The following is a 16,394-nucleotide window of genomic DNA, read 5'->3' as shown; positions in this document are numbered from 1 at the left end:
ATACAAAAAAAAATTATGATAAACCGACCTTCAAAACTATGTCCCCCTATCAGTTTTCCGCCATTAATGTCCGTACCTACCATTTACAGCATACATGAATATTTAAAGATATTTAGAACTTGAATTGTAAAAAAAGAAAGAAAAAAAAATAGAAGTCGGATTCGGCTTTAAATAACCTGAAAAGGGTTTATAAGCCGTAAAACCAAACAACGAAATAAGCAGAAGAAATGCCATTTCTTCTTTGCAGTTATTTTAGTTGTATGTCCTGGTTTTAGCATTCCTATATTTTTACTTCTCCCTATCTCTTTCCTTCTTTCTCTCTCTATTTCTCTTTCTTTCTTTCTCTCTCTCCCACTTTCTGTCTCCCTCTTTTTTCTTTTTTTCCTCACCCTCCTGCCACTCTCTCCAGTATAATCTTTGTTGCTGGCAGCTGATTCCATCCCAGTTAAGAGTTTTCTGTGTTAACTGACTTGAGTTATTCATTTGGTATCAGTTTCTTTATTTTTTTTTTCTTTTTTTTTTTATTTGCTCTTACAAGTTTGGTTAAAAAAGAAATTTAAAAAGTCAATCCTCTTCATTTCTGTTCAAGCTATTTTTAGATTTTATGCCAGGCCATCATTTCAGAATTCCTTTATCCATTCCAGAGAACGTTTATTTGATAAAATTACTGCATGACAGCCAAAACAGAACGAAAAACTTTTTTTTTTTTTTTAAGCAGTTCAAGCAATAAACAAAAACCTTTCGACAAAATTTAAAGTCACAAGAAATGTTTTTATTTCTTTATGTTATGGTAATTTAATCTTGGTTTAAATGACTCATTTCTGGTACAATTTTTATAAATACAAGCTTGAATATCCATTCTAAAGTGGGTTTACAGTATGATAGGCACATATCTGGCCCAACGTGCATTTCAAAAGAGAGTGTGATATGTCCCTGGCCTTGGTAGGGCCATTTTGAATGAGGATAACATCTTTAGGTATTAACAAGAAGCACATCGACATTTAATATAAAAGATAGGTTTTAACAAAGGGAGAAAATGAAGGATATATATAAAAACGTGCATGCATATAAAAATGGAAATAAACGAAACATTGAGAGAATGGAAGGGTCACCAGTTAACAAGTGCTAAAATATAAACAGAGTTTTATAAATAAGGAATTGTGAAAAGCAAAATTTTATAACAAAACATTTTTTATACAAGAGATAAGAACATAAAAGTTACTTTCAATAATGAAAACGTTCATTTATGCAAATACGTGTTAGGTGAAGAAGATTATTGTAGTAGTCACAGATCAAAATGTTCATTGTGTGAATAATGTACAGCGTGGCATTGTGTGTGTGCGTTGGTTTACCTTGTTCTTGTTAGCGCATGTGTAACTGTGAAATGCAGTTCGTTTCTGTTCGTCTGACCTTGGTTAATAGGATTGAGCAAATGTTCTTGGGTTCATTCCTGCAGCCCTCTGGTGAAGTCTCTGTCTAGCTTTTGACTGTTTATTTCCTTGTTTTATAGGAGTTTCTCGTTGTAATTTTCACATAGACTTCTTACTTGTGGGATTTGAAAATATTTTGCATTAACATATTCCTGTGAAAACTTACTTGCTTTTAGAAGTGATGAAGAAAGCAAATCATAATAAAGTGGAGAAGGAAAGAGAATTAAAGCCATTTGCTCTTTAGCATTCATTAAGTGAAATTGAACCATTCTGAACCAACTCAAAATACCCTATTCCTTCAAAGTTCCACCAAACACACAACATGACTTTCTTGTCGAATTGATCTTGTTTTGGAACCAATGGTGTGTCTCGCCTTTTCTGAACTCATCGCTTTTCTCGATTGTGCTGAACCAGATAGACCCCTTTCTCGTTTGATGTTACAATGCACTTCCAAAAACACTCATCTAATTGATTGCTGAGCAATTGACAGTTGTCTGTTGGCTTGTGCTTCAGTGAGTTTGTGCAGATCTTGGCACAGCTTTTTTTGTGAATAAAATCAAGTTGTTTCAGTGAATTGTCGATTTGCCAACTCCAAGCTCATCAGACAATTCTCGAGTGCTCAATGAAGGTGCAATGTCAAACCTGGTTCGCAAGTCTCCATCATCCAACGTAAACGGCCGTAAGGAGGGAGACTTATTTTCAAGACTCATGTTGCCAGAATCAAAACGCGTGTACTACTTTGAGATCGCTGCATATGCAATTGTTCCTTCACCTTCGGCAGCAGAAATCTCTTCTTTGGCTTTCCTGATTGAAAGACTTTGTTTCTAGCAGTAACGAATCAAAACTTGCATCTCAATTTTATTGTCATCTGGAATAGAAAGATGAAGATCATTATAACAATATAAATATAAAATTTTTTTAAATTGCATAAAAATTCAGTTTTTCGCGTTTACGAACTTTTGAGACTACCTAATAGATGAGAGTGCTTGGGTGAGGTGTAGAATAGTTGAAGTAGCAAATGAAAGCTAAGAAAAAACAGGAAGTAATAAAAATGGATCTGAGAGAAAGAGGGATAACTAATGATCTGGCCAGAGATGGATTTTGTCAATTATCTACAAATGATGTTTTGGCTGGCTCAGACATTCCCTAAGATTGGCCCCAGAGAGAGTTTCCAATCAATATTTCTAATGGACCCCTGATAGAAAAAAAGAGGAAGAGTACTACCAAAAATGAATTGGAAGGAGAAATCTGATTACAATAGGAAGAAATTGGAGGGACATTGTGGATCTGGGTTTCAATCGAAAACAATGGCATATTTTGACTTCCTCATGCGTTGCAGGATGCAAGAGTTTCTAAGTCTAATAGATGTTTCGAAGTTAGTTTCTAAAAGCCGGCCAACTCCTGCCAGCCATGTAGAACAGATGTTGAACCGATGATGATGATGATGATGATGATGATGATGATCTACAGTAGAACATTTTGTGTGTATCGGATTCATAATGATACTTCGTCACCAAAATTCCATTGAAGATTGTAGATCGATGAATTACGTTTTTGATGAATGAGAATTTCTTTGTTGTAAGACAAGATGAAACGAAGAGAGCAAAGATTAACTTGTTGTGTACGTTTGAAGTTTTGAGTGAGGTCTGGAATCCATTGAGAGAAAATTTAATAAATGTCAAATTTTGTGCTGATTTAATGAAAAGGAAGATTTTTGTTTTTGATTATTTTTTATGGGGGTGGGGGCGTGACGTGACGTGGGGAAGGGTGAGAAAATATCTGGGGCAGATACTTCATGACAGACTGAATGGATCAAGTTACCATGAACTATATCAAATAGATAATTTACCATGACACAATTTCATGTGTCTACGCATTTGCATATGCTTATACCTCTCTATAAAATGTGTGTGCGTGTGTGTGTGTTTTTGAATATATGTGTGTGTCTACCTATAAAATGTGTGTGTGGTTATTTTTTAATATATGTATGTGTGTGTGTGTTTGAATATATGTGTGTGTGTTTGAATATATGTGTGTGCCTACCTATAAAATGTGTGTGGTTATTTTTTAATATATGTATGTGAGTGTGTGTGTTTGAATATATGTGTGTGTGTGTGTCTACCTATAAAATGTGTGTGTGGTTATTTTTTAATATATGTATGTGTGTGTGTGTGTGTTTGAATATATGTGTGTGTCTACCTATAAAATGTGTGTGTGGTTATTTTTTTAATATATGTATGTGTGTATGTGTGTTTTTGAATACATGTATGTGTGTGCCTTTGAATACATGTGTGTGTGTGTGTGTGTGTGTTTTGAATATATATACTGGCATGTTGCCCAGCATTTTTGGTTGTAAAATACGCTTACATATGATATTTTAATTTATGCAGATTTCACATTTATTATTACAGAGCCAATTCTCTGTTGATTATCATATTGTACCCAATATATAGTAATGATTTCAAAGGTAAAAACAAAAACTATGACTTGGGTGCCATCAGCTAGAATCGAAACCAAAACATTTAGCTTTCCAGTGATATCTATTGCTATGTAACCTAAAGATAGATGGATATCAAAACTTTAAGAATTAACGCAGTTTAATGTTTAAAGAATTCTGTATTTGTTTTGTTTTTTTCTTGTAAGCCGATTCTGATCATTTATACGAAACAGACTTGGATATCTTACCATATAAATATATAAAAAAATATGCATTGGTTTCGTTTGTCTTATGGCATATCAACCATTTGTGGCTCATTTTATCTATATATCTATAAAAGTGAAATTGTCTGTGTGTGTGTGTGTGTCTGTGTGTACATTTCCCTACAAAACTACTCTGTCAATTTTCAGTCTACAGACTCGAAATTTGACATCAGGGATTTGGAAAAATCTTTTTAATCGGTTTTCGGCCAGAAATTTGGCTGTCAAGGGGTCAAAGTTCAACGATTTGACCTTTGAAAACTCTACCAAACTCTTCCACCAATTTTGGGTCTAAACACCTGACATTTTAGATGTAGGTTACTTGGATATGGATCAAACTTTTTAATTTGATTTGAGCCCAAAATAATAAATGTTAAGGGGTCAAAATTAAAAATAAAATTGACCTCTGCGGTCTCTACCAAATTACTCAGCCAATTTTTGGTGTAAAGATTTGAAATTTTACATAATGTGTATTTAGACATGCAGCAAGCCTTTTTATCAGTTTTGGGGTGAAATTTTGGCTGCCAAGAGCTCAAACTTGAAAGAGTTGACTTTTGCAGACTCTACTAAACTCCTCCACCAATTTTGGGTCTAAACACTTGAAATTTTAGATGTAGGTTACCTGGACATGAGTCAAATTTTATATATATATATATATATATATATATATATATACACGTATGCACATAAAGTTATGAACAGTACATAGGGCCCCAGCAAAGCCAGGCTGAACTGCTAGTATATCTATAAAAGTGAAATTGTCTGTGTGTGAGTGTGTGGATGTGCTGAAGAGCGTGGTGATCCTCTGGTGCAATCAGGTGACCACTGGCAGACCCTGGGTGTGGCAGCAGGACTTGGCATCGGCCCACAAGTCCAAAGAGACCAGACTTGAGTCTTGACTTCAGAAGGAGTGCTACAACTTTGTATCCTTCTCTGAATGGCCTCCCTCCTCCCACAACTTGAACCTGCTGGACTACTTTCTTTGGTCATTCATCGAGAACATCATCAACATGATCTCCCACAACACCAAAGCTAGCCTGATTTCCACCATCTGCCAAGTATTCGCCAAGCTTCCGCCGTCGCTTGTGGAAAAGGCATGCTCCCAGTTCCAGACCTGTATTGAGATGGTGATCGGGGCTGAAGGCAGCTACATTGAATAGATGTTAAAGTTTTAAAATAAAGCTGTACTGTTGTTTTCTTTAGGGCAAAAAATTTATTGTTCCACCCTGTGGTTTCAGAATATATGTGATTATGAAAGGGTATATTTTCAAGCTAATATTTTTAGCTGGAAAATATAGACCAATAAAATTTGTTCAAAATTTCATTGAAAAAATCTTTCCATTAAGATTATTTCCAAGGCCAAGTTGCTGCTTTTCGCCAACTGCCCGCTTCAAAATGCACTTCTCTTCTCGCATCTTGTTCGACCACTCAAAGCCTTTAGTATCTCACCACTTTTTGTCAGTTAATATTTTTACATTCTGTCGCCAGTTTTTAATTTGTGTCATTTTTTAATCTTTTCTTACAGAAAAATGGGGAGTTTAGGATCAAATTTGAATATAACAGTGAAAAAAGGTAAGTAATTATTTTATAGTTGATTAATATAATACTTTACCCTGGTGTCTAACTCTGTCCCGTGGGGAGGCATTGTAAATAGGGAATATAATACATTTTTGTTTTAGTAATTATTCGTTTAATAAGTTATCTGCCTTGTTGGAGGTTATTTCCCTTTTCTAGAACTCGATAGTTTATGCATAGCTGTGAATAGTTATAAGTCGAATAAAACTTCCCATGCTTTTGTGTATGTGTGTGTGTGTGTATATATATTATATATATATATATTTCATGATTTTGGTGGAGTACAAACCGTTATTATAGCTATTAAAAAGGGAATACTGAGTTTTTTGTATCCATGGTAAAAAGAAGGTTGGAGGGAAAACATTCGATGGAGGTTGGGGAAAAAAAAGAAAAAAAGTTTGATAAATAAGGGGGTAGAGTCGACTTAGGTTGAAGTTTATTTTAGTCGTTCCTCTCCCTGTTTAAATTCGTTTCTCTATACAAAAAAGACCCTCGATTCGGCTTTGGAAAGTGAGAGCAAAACCTGGTTGACTGACCTTATTTATATAACTTTTTTTTTCTCAGCCTCCATATAATTTTGATATAAAAAAAAACATTTTAAAGGTATATATCCATTATAATAACAAACTCAATATAGATATGTTTGTGACTTCAGAGCATATATTCTGGTTGGTTGCAAAAGTAATATAGCAATTTATTAAAACAATAGTTTTTATTTAAAAAAAAAATTATGACAGTGCACTGATTCTTTCCTCAAGTTATTGGAATGCAATCAACCAGTGTGTGTGTGTATATATATATATCAGGTAACCCTGACAGAAACCTCCAGAGGAGCTTAGGCCCTGTAAGCTATGGCATATATGACCCACCGGCGTGTGGAATATGCTCTGGTGCCCAGCAACCTAAGTTCCAGTCATGGATCAAATGGCATGGTGGGTGGAGAAGGCTCTGTAAGCCATAGTGAAGGCAACCTCCCTAGGAGAAGGAAAACTCCGATATAAAACCTGCGATGACTGCTGCATCTAATGATGTTGACTTGCTCTTCTTTTTGGATCAATGTGGCAGTTGTTTAGAGAGTGGGATTGTCTCGGTGCAAAGTCTTCCCCACTATAACAATCCTCATGCACAGGCATTGCTCGATATAAATTAGATACACTTTTATATCGAGTGATGGCAATGTTTGAAAGTGAATCTGCTGCCATCATATATATATATATATATATATATATATATATATATATATATATATATATAGATGTTGTTTTGTTTTGGTTTTAGCGATATGTTTTGAATGAATTCAATTATTTACGAAAGTGCATTTTTACCTAAATGCGAGTTGGGAATAATTTTCCCTTTTTAACCAATTTGTTACCCCCACATGTGAGCGGTATATATATATTATTTTTAAAATGTAATTATCCACTGACACGTGTTTCGTCGTCTACGACTCATTAGAGTGGCTGTATCTAGCGAGATTCGAAATCGGGACCCAACGGTAATGAGCCTAAACCTGGACCATCTCGCCTACTGTCTGGATATATCGCGATTTGCTTAGATGTTGTTTTGTTTTGGTATTGGTATATTTAGGCAGCATCTTTTCATTCAAGCAAATATTATAAAATGCAATGGAGACGCTTTGCTTTATGATTCGTTTTTTTAATTTTTCGATTTTCCGTATAATCTTTTGTGTATCAAAGTCAAAAATATTAATAAAAGTTTCATAGTTGTTGCTGTCACGAGCGCTTTCGATTCGTCCACGAACCATCATCAGGTAAAAGTGCAAAGGAGCGCAAATGAGAATTCAAAGTGAAAACTAAAATATACAGTAAACGGCGATACGTTAAAATATATAGAGTCGATGAAAGTCATTAAAAAATATAGGTAGATTAAAAATTCAAGTATTAAAATCAACAAGTTCGTGGACGCCGTTAACAAAGTTCATCCACTTCGAACTATGCAAGACATTTTAGAATGTTACTGCTTTTCTCAAATGCAATATCATTTATAGTGGGTTGGAGGGTTCTAATAGATGACGCTTCAAGAATTTTTAATTTTTTAAAAATATTATTTTCATGTTATATAATTTTTATGTTGTCAACGAGGACCTTTCTAAGATTGGAGGGGAACAGTTATTTTCTTTTATCAAATGTTTATATATAGCACTAGTATTATTTAGATGCATGGTTATTCATCTGGACAACGTTGTCGTTGTATGCCCAATGTATGTATTATTTTCAGAGTTACATTCTCCCATAGAGCATTTAAATTTATATGCTACATTGGTTTGTTCCAACGTTTTCATAGCCGGTGATGAGTTGTTTCTAACTAAAAGGTTTTGTGTTCTAAACTTCTTGTAGTAGATAATAAATTTAATTTTAGAATTACCGTCAAAAGGCGTCAAATATCTACATATGATATTTTTAATTGCATTTTCTTCGATTCTGAAGTTAGGTGTAATTTGATTTTGATAAAATATATTAATGGAGTTTACGTTGCGGTGTTGGCTAATATTAGGATTTTCAAGGGATTGTAGCATTCGTTTTATTTGTTCATCAACAATGCAAGAAAAAAAGGAAGAGTGGAATTTCAATTTCAAACCGTTTTCAATTGAAATTCTCTCCCCCCCCCTCCTCCTTTTTTTCTTGCTTCTTCTAATATCGTTTTTCCAATCATAAGAACCATTTCTGTTAAAATCTGACGAAGTTACTTGATCGTGGATATGATTTGGTAACTGAAACATGTGTAAGTAAGCAGATAAAACGGTAATAAAAAATATATATATTTGCTCTGCAATAGTATTGAGCATTCTCTTCAGGTCTACCATTTTTTATATATCAGAAAAAATTTAGAAAAAAGAAAGTGTACATCCGCATTTGAAACCAGTTGAGGCTGGATTTGAAAACAAATCACAACTGAAACATGTATGCACCTAATGTAGCCAATAATGTTTGTATAAATAAAGAAAATTATACTATATATATTTATAAAAGTGAACGTGTGTGTGTGTGTGTCTGTGTACATTTCCCTATGCAATAACTCTGTCAATTTTAAGCCTACAGACTCGAAATTTGATATACATGGTACTGAGATTTGGGAAAATCTATGTGATCGATTTCGGCCAGAAATTTGGCTTTTAAGGGGTCAAAGTTCAACGATTTGACCTTTGAGAACTCTACCAAACTCCTCTGACAATTTTTGGTCTAAACACTTGAAATTTTAGATAAAGGTTCCTTGGACATGGATCTAACTTAATAACTTGATTTGAGCCCAAAAAATAAATTTTAAGGGGTCATAATAGGGGTCAAAATTAAAAAAAATTGACTTTTTTTTTTTTTTTTGCTCAGCATACACTTCCAAACACCCGGGCAACGCCGGGCCGAAATGCTAGTATATCTATAAAAGTGAACGTGTGTGTGTATGTGTTCTCTACGCAATAACTCTGTCAATTTTTAGTCTACAGACTTGAACTTTGATATACAGGGTACTGAGATTAGGGAAAATCGATGTGATCGGTTTTGGGCCAGAAATTTGGCGAGTAAGAGGTCAAAGTTCAACAATTTGACCTTTGAGAACTCTACCAAACTCCTCCGACAATTTTGGGTCTACGCACTTGAAATTTTAGATATGGGTTCCTTGGACATGGATCTAACTTAATAACTTGATTTGAGCCCAAAACAATAAATTTTAAGGGGTCATAATAGGGGTCAAATTTTAAAAAAAATTGACCCCTGCAGTCTCTTCCAAATTACTCAGACAATTTCTGGTCTAAATATTTGAAATTTTACTTTTAATTTTACTTAGGCACTTTTCTACAGGGGGGGGGGATCACTTTTTTCGCCGCTATTTTTTAAAGTTATCCTCTCCTTTAGATTGTCTAGCCTTAATTTTAAAAAATGTCGCTTCCGGTTTGGCGGTGGTTGTAACAGCATAAACGTTAGGTTTTACCCCATTCTTTTCCTCCTTTGCGGTATGGGTTCGAGCCTGCCTTCCTACTACTACTACTTTTTTTTTTTTTTTTTTTTGCTCAACATACACATCCAAACACCCGAGCAACGCCAGGCTGAAATGCAAGTATATATATATGTGTGTGTGTGTGTGTGTGTGTGTGTGTGTATATATATATATATATATATATATATATATATATATATATATATATATATAATGGTAATTATGGAAATAATAATCCAACACCATGAAAAAACAAAAACTGAAAATTGTTTACGTGTGTTCATCCACTTTCATCTTTATCTAAATGAAAACAACTTGGAATTGGACCTGGCTACGTGTGATTGTGGCAGAAAATTTAATGTCTTGCAAGGTTTATAGCTTCTAATATCTTCAGCTGATGTTTAAATCATACAGAAAATGCCTCATTACTCTTAGCTTTGACACAGGATTCGTTCTCAAATAAATGTTCCCCTATGACAGTCATTAATCTCGAAGGCATACTATCCTTGCAAAAAATAAGTGTGTGTGGGGGGGGGGAAGGCAGTCCTCGACTTAAAAATAATTTGTAGTTTTATTGGAAAAAGGCAATGAGTAATAACGGGAACAATCTCGTCATTAATATCTAGCCATGGTTTCTTATCAAATCCTTTAAGTTTGAAAGAACATTTTTGACAGCATTTCTGTTTACCTGTCATTTTTAAATTGAAATAGAAATTTCATTGGTTTGTTAAACTCAAGTTTGAAATGTCATTTTTAGGCGGTTTGTTACACTTATAAGCTTGAAATAGCATTTTCATCAGTCTATCAAGTTAAAGTTTGAAATATCATTCTCACCAGTCAGTGAAGCTCAAATTTGAAATATATCATTTTCACTAGTTGGTGAAGCTCAAGTTTAAAATAATATTTTTGCCAGTCGGTGAAGCTTAAGTTTAAAATATATTATTTTCGGCAGGCAGTTAAGCTCAAGTTTAAAAGAATATTTTCATCAGCCTATCAAGCTCAAGTTTGAAACATTATTTTTCCCATTTTGTCATGACATCTTTAGCTGCACCCATGTATTTCTAAGAGGCCTTGTCTGTGATCTAACAAGAACTGGTGTTTCAGCTCGATTATGCCCAAGTTAAGTGACGTTGAGTCTGGTCAGTGCTAGATGGTTGACTTTTGGGAGATACCTAAAAAGGGAAAACGCAAAAACTAACATTGTTAAAATCTTGCTTGAGTGATATGTACTTGTTATTAGGGATCATTTGTGAATTTTATGTTCCCTAGATACTTCTTCCTTTGGCGAATGTTGGTGCGAGTAGCTCTATCGGTTTTATTTCTGAAGTAATATTTTCATCACTAAATGCGCAGTAAGCAGATGCATCTCAGAGATGCATGCCTCGTTAAATCGCATTCGAATATATCTTTTCACTTTTCTGCAGGCGGACAAACCATTTTTTGTGTCACTCTGAATCACAATGTTATCTTTTCCCTTGAAATATTATTGTAAATTACATCCTTTTTAATGCTGCTATCATCTTACTCTCCCGTTGTTATTTTAGTCTGTATTTCTTATCAAAACTGGAGTCGGACAAAAAACAAGGAAAACGACTTCAGTTTTTATTTCAAAGAAATATTTTCTTTCTTTTTATTTTTTGTCTCTTTTCTTAATTTCTGCATTAAAAGCAAAATACATATCTATAAAAACACTGGTGCTCTTTATTCGTAACAGCTGACCATCTTATAAGCCTCAAAACTATTAATTGCTTATATAACTGACTTTATTGTCTTGAATATATTTAATTAAGAGTTTTCTGTATATAAATATTGTATTTCATACTAGCTGTCCCGACCCAGTATTGCTTAGGCTTTTTATTTTTTTAATTTTTTTTATTTGTGTTAATAATTTATACTGAAATATACGGCCTTGGCCAAAATTATGGAGCACCAATGAACAATCGAAATTATGATTCAAACTTATATATTTAAAGGTTAAGAATAGTGGATTAAACTTTAATAAATCAATTTTAACAACAATCCATATTTGGAATGTCCTTCTTTTGCCTTTATAACAGTTTTTATCCGTTTTTGCATATTATTGACCAATTTGTTGCAAGTGGTAGTGTTTATTTTCTGCGACTCTTCATGAAGTTTTGCCTCTCATTCTTTTTTTGATGAACATTTGTGCATTCTCACTCTTTTCCCTAACTAGGGCCACAACGTTTTAATGGGATTTAGGGGGCCACTTCATCACTGTAATTTCTTTTTTCTTAAACTAAGCCATTGAAACTTTTGACGTATGGCATGGCCATTGTCTTGTTGGAAGATTACGTCACTTGGAATGTCATTATTAAATATTTTGGTCAAAGAGATTTGTTTGGTAAACCTGGTCCAGCATGTTAGTATAAATTGTGGAGTTCATTCTGCTCGCACATGTGTACATTTTCTCCAAATTTAACAGTTGGAACCACACGGTCAGGATGAAAATGCCTCTCCTTCCCTAGAGCGAACATAAACCACTCCAAAGGCGTCAAAAATCTGATGAAAAAAAAAAAAGAAGAATTTGTTACAGTTCTTGAATGAATGTTATGGATGTGTATTCACATAAAAATTTAAATTCTTCATTCCAAAGTTTAGAAAATAGAAGCTGTTAACTTATGTGAAAGTTAAATTCGTCAGAGCAAATAATTTTGGCCCAATTATCAGGTGTCTAATTTTCATGTTTTTTTTTTTTGTTTGTTTTTTTTTACAAATTCCAGTCTTTTTTCTTGTTGGCCTGATAGAAATATGGCTGCTTCCTTGCTTTGCATCCTTTTAATTCCACTTCTAATAACCTTCTTCTCACTGTCTGAGCTGATATATTTTTGTTTGCATTCTCCCTAAATTCAGCGACAAGCTCTGAAAAACTTTTCTTCCTATCTGCAAGGGGTGCGTTTTCCAAAGATCTGTCTTTCCTGGCGGGTGTAAACTTTTTACTGCCTTGTCCTTTTCTGTTTTTGAAAGACTTTGTTTCCTTGTACCTTTTTAAACATTGTTTGAACTCTCGTCCTGGAACATTCCATCTTCCTGGCAATTTCTACCTGAGAATATCCTTCACCAGATAAAGCAATAATGTGTGCCCTTTTAATCTCTGAAAGCTGCTTCTTTCGAGGCATCTTCAATTAAATATACTATTATAGCATTGGCAGGAATCAAATAGTATCTGAAAAATAAGAAACAACTTTTAGTATGATAATGAATTATTTTGAATATTGGAATAAATTTAGGATGAACCTCGGCTAAAACTCTTGAAAGAGGCTTTAAAGCAAAAAAATTACTACAATTTACTATGAAATAGTTAACATTTGCTCTTAATTGTTCACTGTACGATTCTTAACATTTAAATACGTAGGTTCAAATTATTATCTCAATTTTTTATAGATGCTCCATAATTTTGGCCATGGCTATTTCATAATAGAGACTCGTCTAGGTACAATTGTCAACAACTTCCCTTATCTATTTGTGCCTAAAACTGAATGTCAATTTCAGGAACAGTTTCTTTCCTAGAACTGCTCGTCTGTTGAACACAGTACTACAAGACTACTTCCAAGCTGACTATCACATAGCCGTTTTCAAGCCTAATGGAAACAAGTTCCTGTTGAGCCGTTCTCATAAAGTAACAAACCTTACCCAAGTTCCACCATTACTGATCATCACAGTGTTGTTGTGCAGTCTACCTGACACTCATTAACCCTTACCATCGAGTGGCCTTTAGGTTTTGATAAGTGGTGACCCCCCACCCCACCCACCCAGTAAAAAAAAAAAACAGATGAGTGAGTGGGAAAGTATCAGCAACAGTAGCGAAAGATGGCTAGCTGCAAAGAGATTAGCAGCTGCAGTTGCCGAAAAAAATTAGGAAGTATATGAGAAGAAAAAAGAAAAAAAGATAAAGAACAGCACATGCTCTGGGGTGGGGGTGGGGAAACAAAGTCAACACCAAAGAAAATGGACATGTAAAAGCAAGGACGAGAATGGGCCAGCTGTGACCGGCATGTGGTCAGAGGAAGAAGAAAGTGATCCTGGTAAAATGAACACAGGGTAGCAAGAGACTGTTTTAAGTGGTGCCAAAAGTAACGATAAAAAGTTTTGTAAAAAAGGAAAAAATACAGACCCGGATTTTTATTAATTCATTTCCTTTACCAGCAACGTTACAGTAGGAGCTTGATGCTGTATGGACGTTTGTGCTGAGCTTCTATCTACTCATGTGACTCGCATGTCTTCAGCATAATAATAATAATGACAGAGCCATAGTCGAAAGTACGGTAGAACCCCGAGATAGTTTTTTCAGGTTACGATGTGGAATACAATGTTTTTCCTGCCCCTGGAATCTTGTCCACCCAAAACACGGTAATAGATCATAATATTATAATCATTAGATCACTCTGATAGACATTTAAAAATAAATGTTTAAATTTCAACGATATTTCTCGCGGTTGACAGTGGCTGTGTGGATTTGTTCCTTGCTAATGGAGTCAGAGATGGCTTCGTTGCCGGGTTCAAATCTCCCGACTGACGAGAATCATGACACCCTGTACTGATGATTCCCAAAAGGATGAAACACTAGTGTCTGTAAGTATTTAATAATTATTATAGTAAATATATATATATATATTTTATGGTCAGGTCATGTCATATGCTACTGGTACCATGTAACCCTTGGTCGGGTCACCACCGACTAAACTGGTTCCCCTACCAGACTTGTTTGGTGAGGAGGGCGGCTAGTCTCCCTGAAGGATTAAAAACAAGACCTTTCAAAGAGTGAATGAACCCTTTTTCGAAGTCAACGACCAACTAGCGCCGTGTATATTTGTGTGTATGTATATATGTGTTGGGGTGGAGAGAGCTCCCATAAGCCGTGGTGAAGGCAACCTTTCTAGGAGAAGCAAATCTCTGATTTAAAAAAACCATAAAGCGGGAGACCAGTACCCACATTAAGCTGGTCTGCAGTTTAATTTGTTGCTGGCTATCTTGCTATTGCTTGTTGTTAAACTGAGAGAGAGATTTAGCTGTCGTACAACGCTAAGACTCTGTAACATCATCTTTGTATAGATACTCCATCAGGCATATGGGCTCATGGACTTAGATATATCTAGAGCTACCGCTCTGCCCTCTCCCGCTTTGTCCAGTGAATGGTATATGCGTTCAGAGATTACAGTGAGGATGTCTGCTGTGGAACGGGCTTGTCTAAATCCATATTGTTGGTTGGTCAGAAGTTTAGCATCTGTAAGGTGCTGGACTAGAGCATGGTTAATTAAGGTCTCAAATATTTTGGCAAAAAGTAGGAGGAGGCTAATAGGGCGATAATTTAATGGATCAGTTCTTTCGCCAGAATTCTTGAATACTGGTACCACAGAAGCAGTTTTCCAACAGCCCGGAAAGCAAGATTCATTAAGGCATTTGTTGTAGAGTTTGGAGAGAACTGAAGCTACTTCGGCTGATCACTTTTTTAATAGCACAGCTGGGATGAGATCGGGTCCACATGCTTTTGAAGTGTTAAGGTTTTTTATGATAGCATACACCTGAGCAGGGGTGATTTTCAGATCGTCTAGCGTGGTGTCTGTCCGCATAGGAAATTGAGGTAGGGGGTGTTTGGAAGGGTCCAGTGTGGAGTTTGAGGCAAACCGACTGGCAAGCATGTTAGCCTTTTCGGTTGCTGAGCAAACAACCTCGTGATTGTTGGTTAGTGGGGGAATTGTTGATTGCCCATTATTTACTACACTGTTGTAGATTTTCCAGAAGTCACGAGTTCCTAGTTTTTGTGCTTCGATGCATTTTTTAGTGGTTTCCGTAAATTCCCTCTTAGCTGTCGCTATTTCTTTCTTAACGTTACTTCTAGCTTCTATGTAATTCTGTCTGTTTGAACTGGACTTATGTCGGTTAAACCTGCAGAATGCACGCTGCCTTTGAGCAATGGCAGTTGCGCAAGTCGAAGTAAACCATTGGGGAGAGTGGGGCTTGCTATAGAATTTCCGCATGGGAACATGCGCTTCGATTGCAGTTTTGAACGATTCAGTGGTCTCGTTTGCACACTGTTCAGCAGGAAGAGAAAAAATATTTCCCCGTGGGGCGTCTCTAATAAGATCTCTGATGGCTTCCCAGTCAGCCTTTTTATAATATCTCGTTGTTTTGAGCACTGGCTCTTCAGTTTTGGGTCTATAATAATAAATTCGAAATCTGCGTAAATTAGAATATCATATTTAAGCATATTTTACAACCGGGCAATGCCGGGCGTCCCTCCTAGTGTGTGTATATGCACAATAATATTTTTTAATACATAGATATATGCATCATAACCATATTATCTAATATATGGAAATAATTTACAATTAATTTTATAATATACACATATACACACAATCTATATAGATCTATAAAAGTGAGAATGTGTGTGATTCTCAACCTATATACTCAACAAATTTTTTATCTACAGATTTTAAATTTGGTATACAGTGGATTCAGACATGTGAAAAACTTTTTAATCTGTTTTTATCCGGAAAAAAGGGCTGCTATGGAGTCAAAATTGAAAAAAATGGTACATGGGTGTCGTTGGATTTTTACCTATTTGTCAACTGTTTCGCGAATGTGTATGCGCAGCCGGAAAATATGACAGCTTCTTTATGTTAAGAATATGTAGGATTAGACTATTTATAGAATGTATCAAGCTGGTCTAATGGTTATCGTACTTGACTCACTGTCTTTAGGTTTTGGTTTCGATCTCAG

General features: G+C 35.2%; 1 protein-coding gene across 2 annotated transcripts in view; it reads left to right on the top strand.

Annotated features, from left to right (window-relative positions):
* Positions 1–16,394, top strand: part of LOC145285960 (mitogen-activated protein kinase kinase kinase 2-like) — a 578,382-nt gene that overhangs the window by 499,535 nt on the left and 62,453 nt on the right. For both annotated transcript variants that reach the window (XM_080134486.1, XM_080134485.1), the window contains one exon: positions 5,653–5,699. In XM_080134486.1, coding sequence (XP_079990612.1) covers positions 5,653–5,699 — 47 coding nt within the window. The remainder of the gene's footprint in view (positions 1–5,652; positions 5,700–16,394) is intronic.

Source organism: Euprymna scolopes, chromosome 10, assembly GCF_053919585.1.
Source record: "Euprymna scolopes isolate OS-2025 chromosome 10, ASM5391958v1, whole genome shotgun sequence".
Taxonomy (NCBI): domain Eukaryota; kingdom Metazoa; phylum Mollusca; class Cephalopoda; order Sepiida; family Sepiolidae; genus Euprymna; species Euprymna scolopes.
The sequence above is the reverse complement of the archived record's forward strand: the minus strand, read 5'-3'. Positions and strand labels throughout refer to the sequence as shown.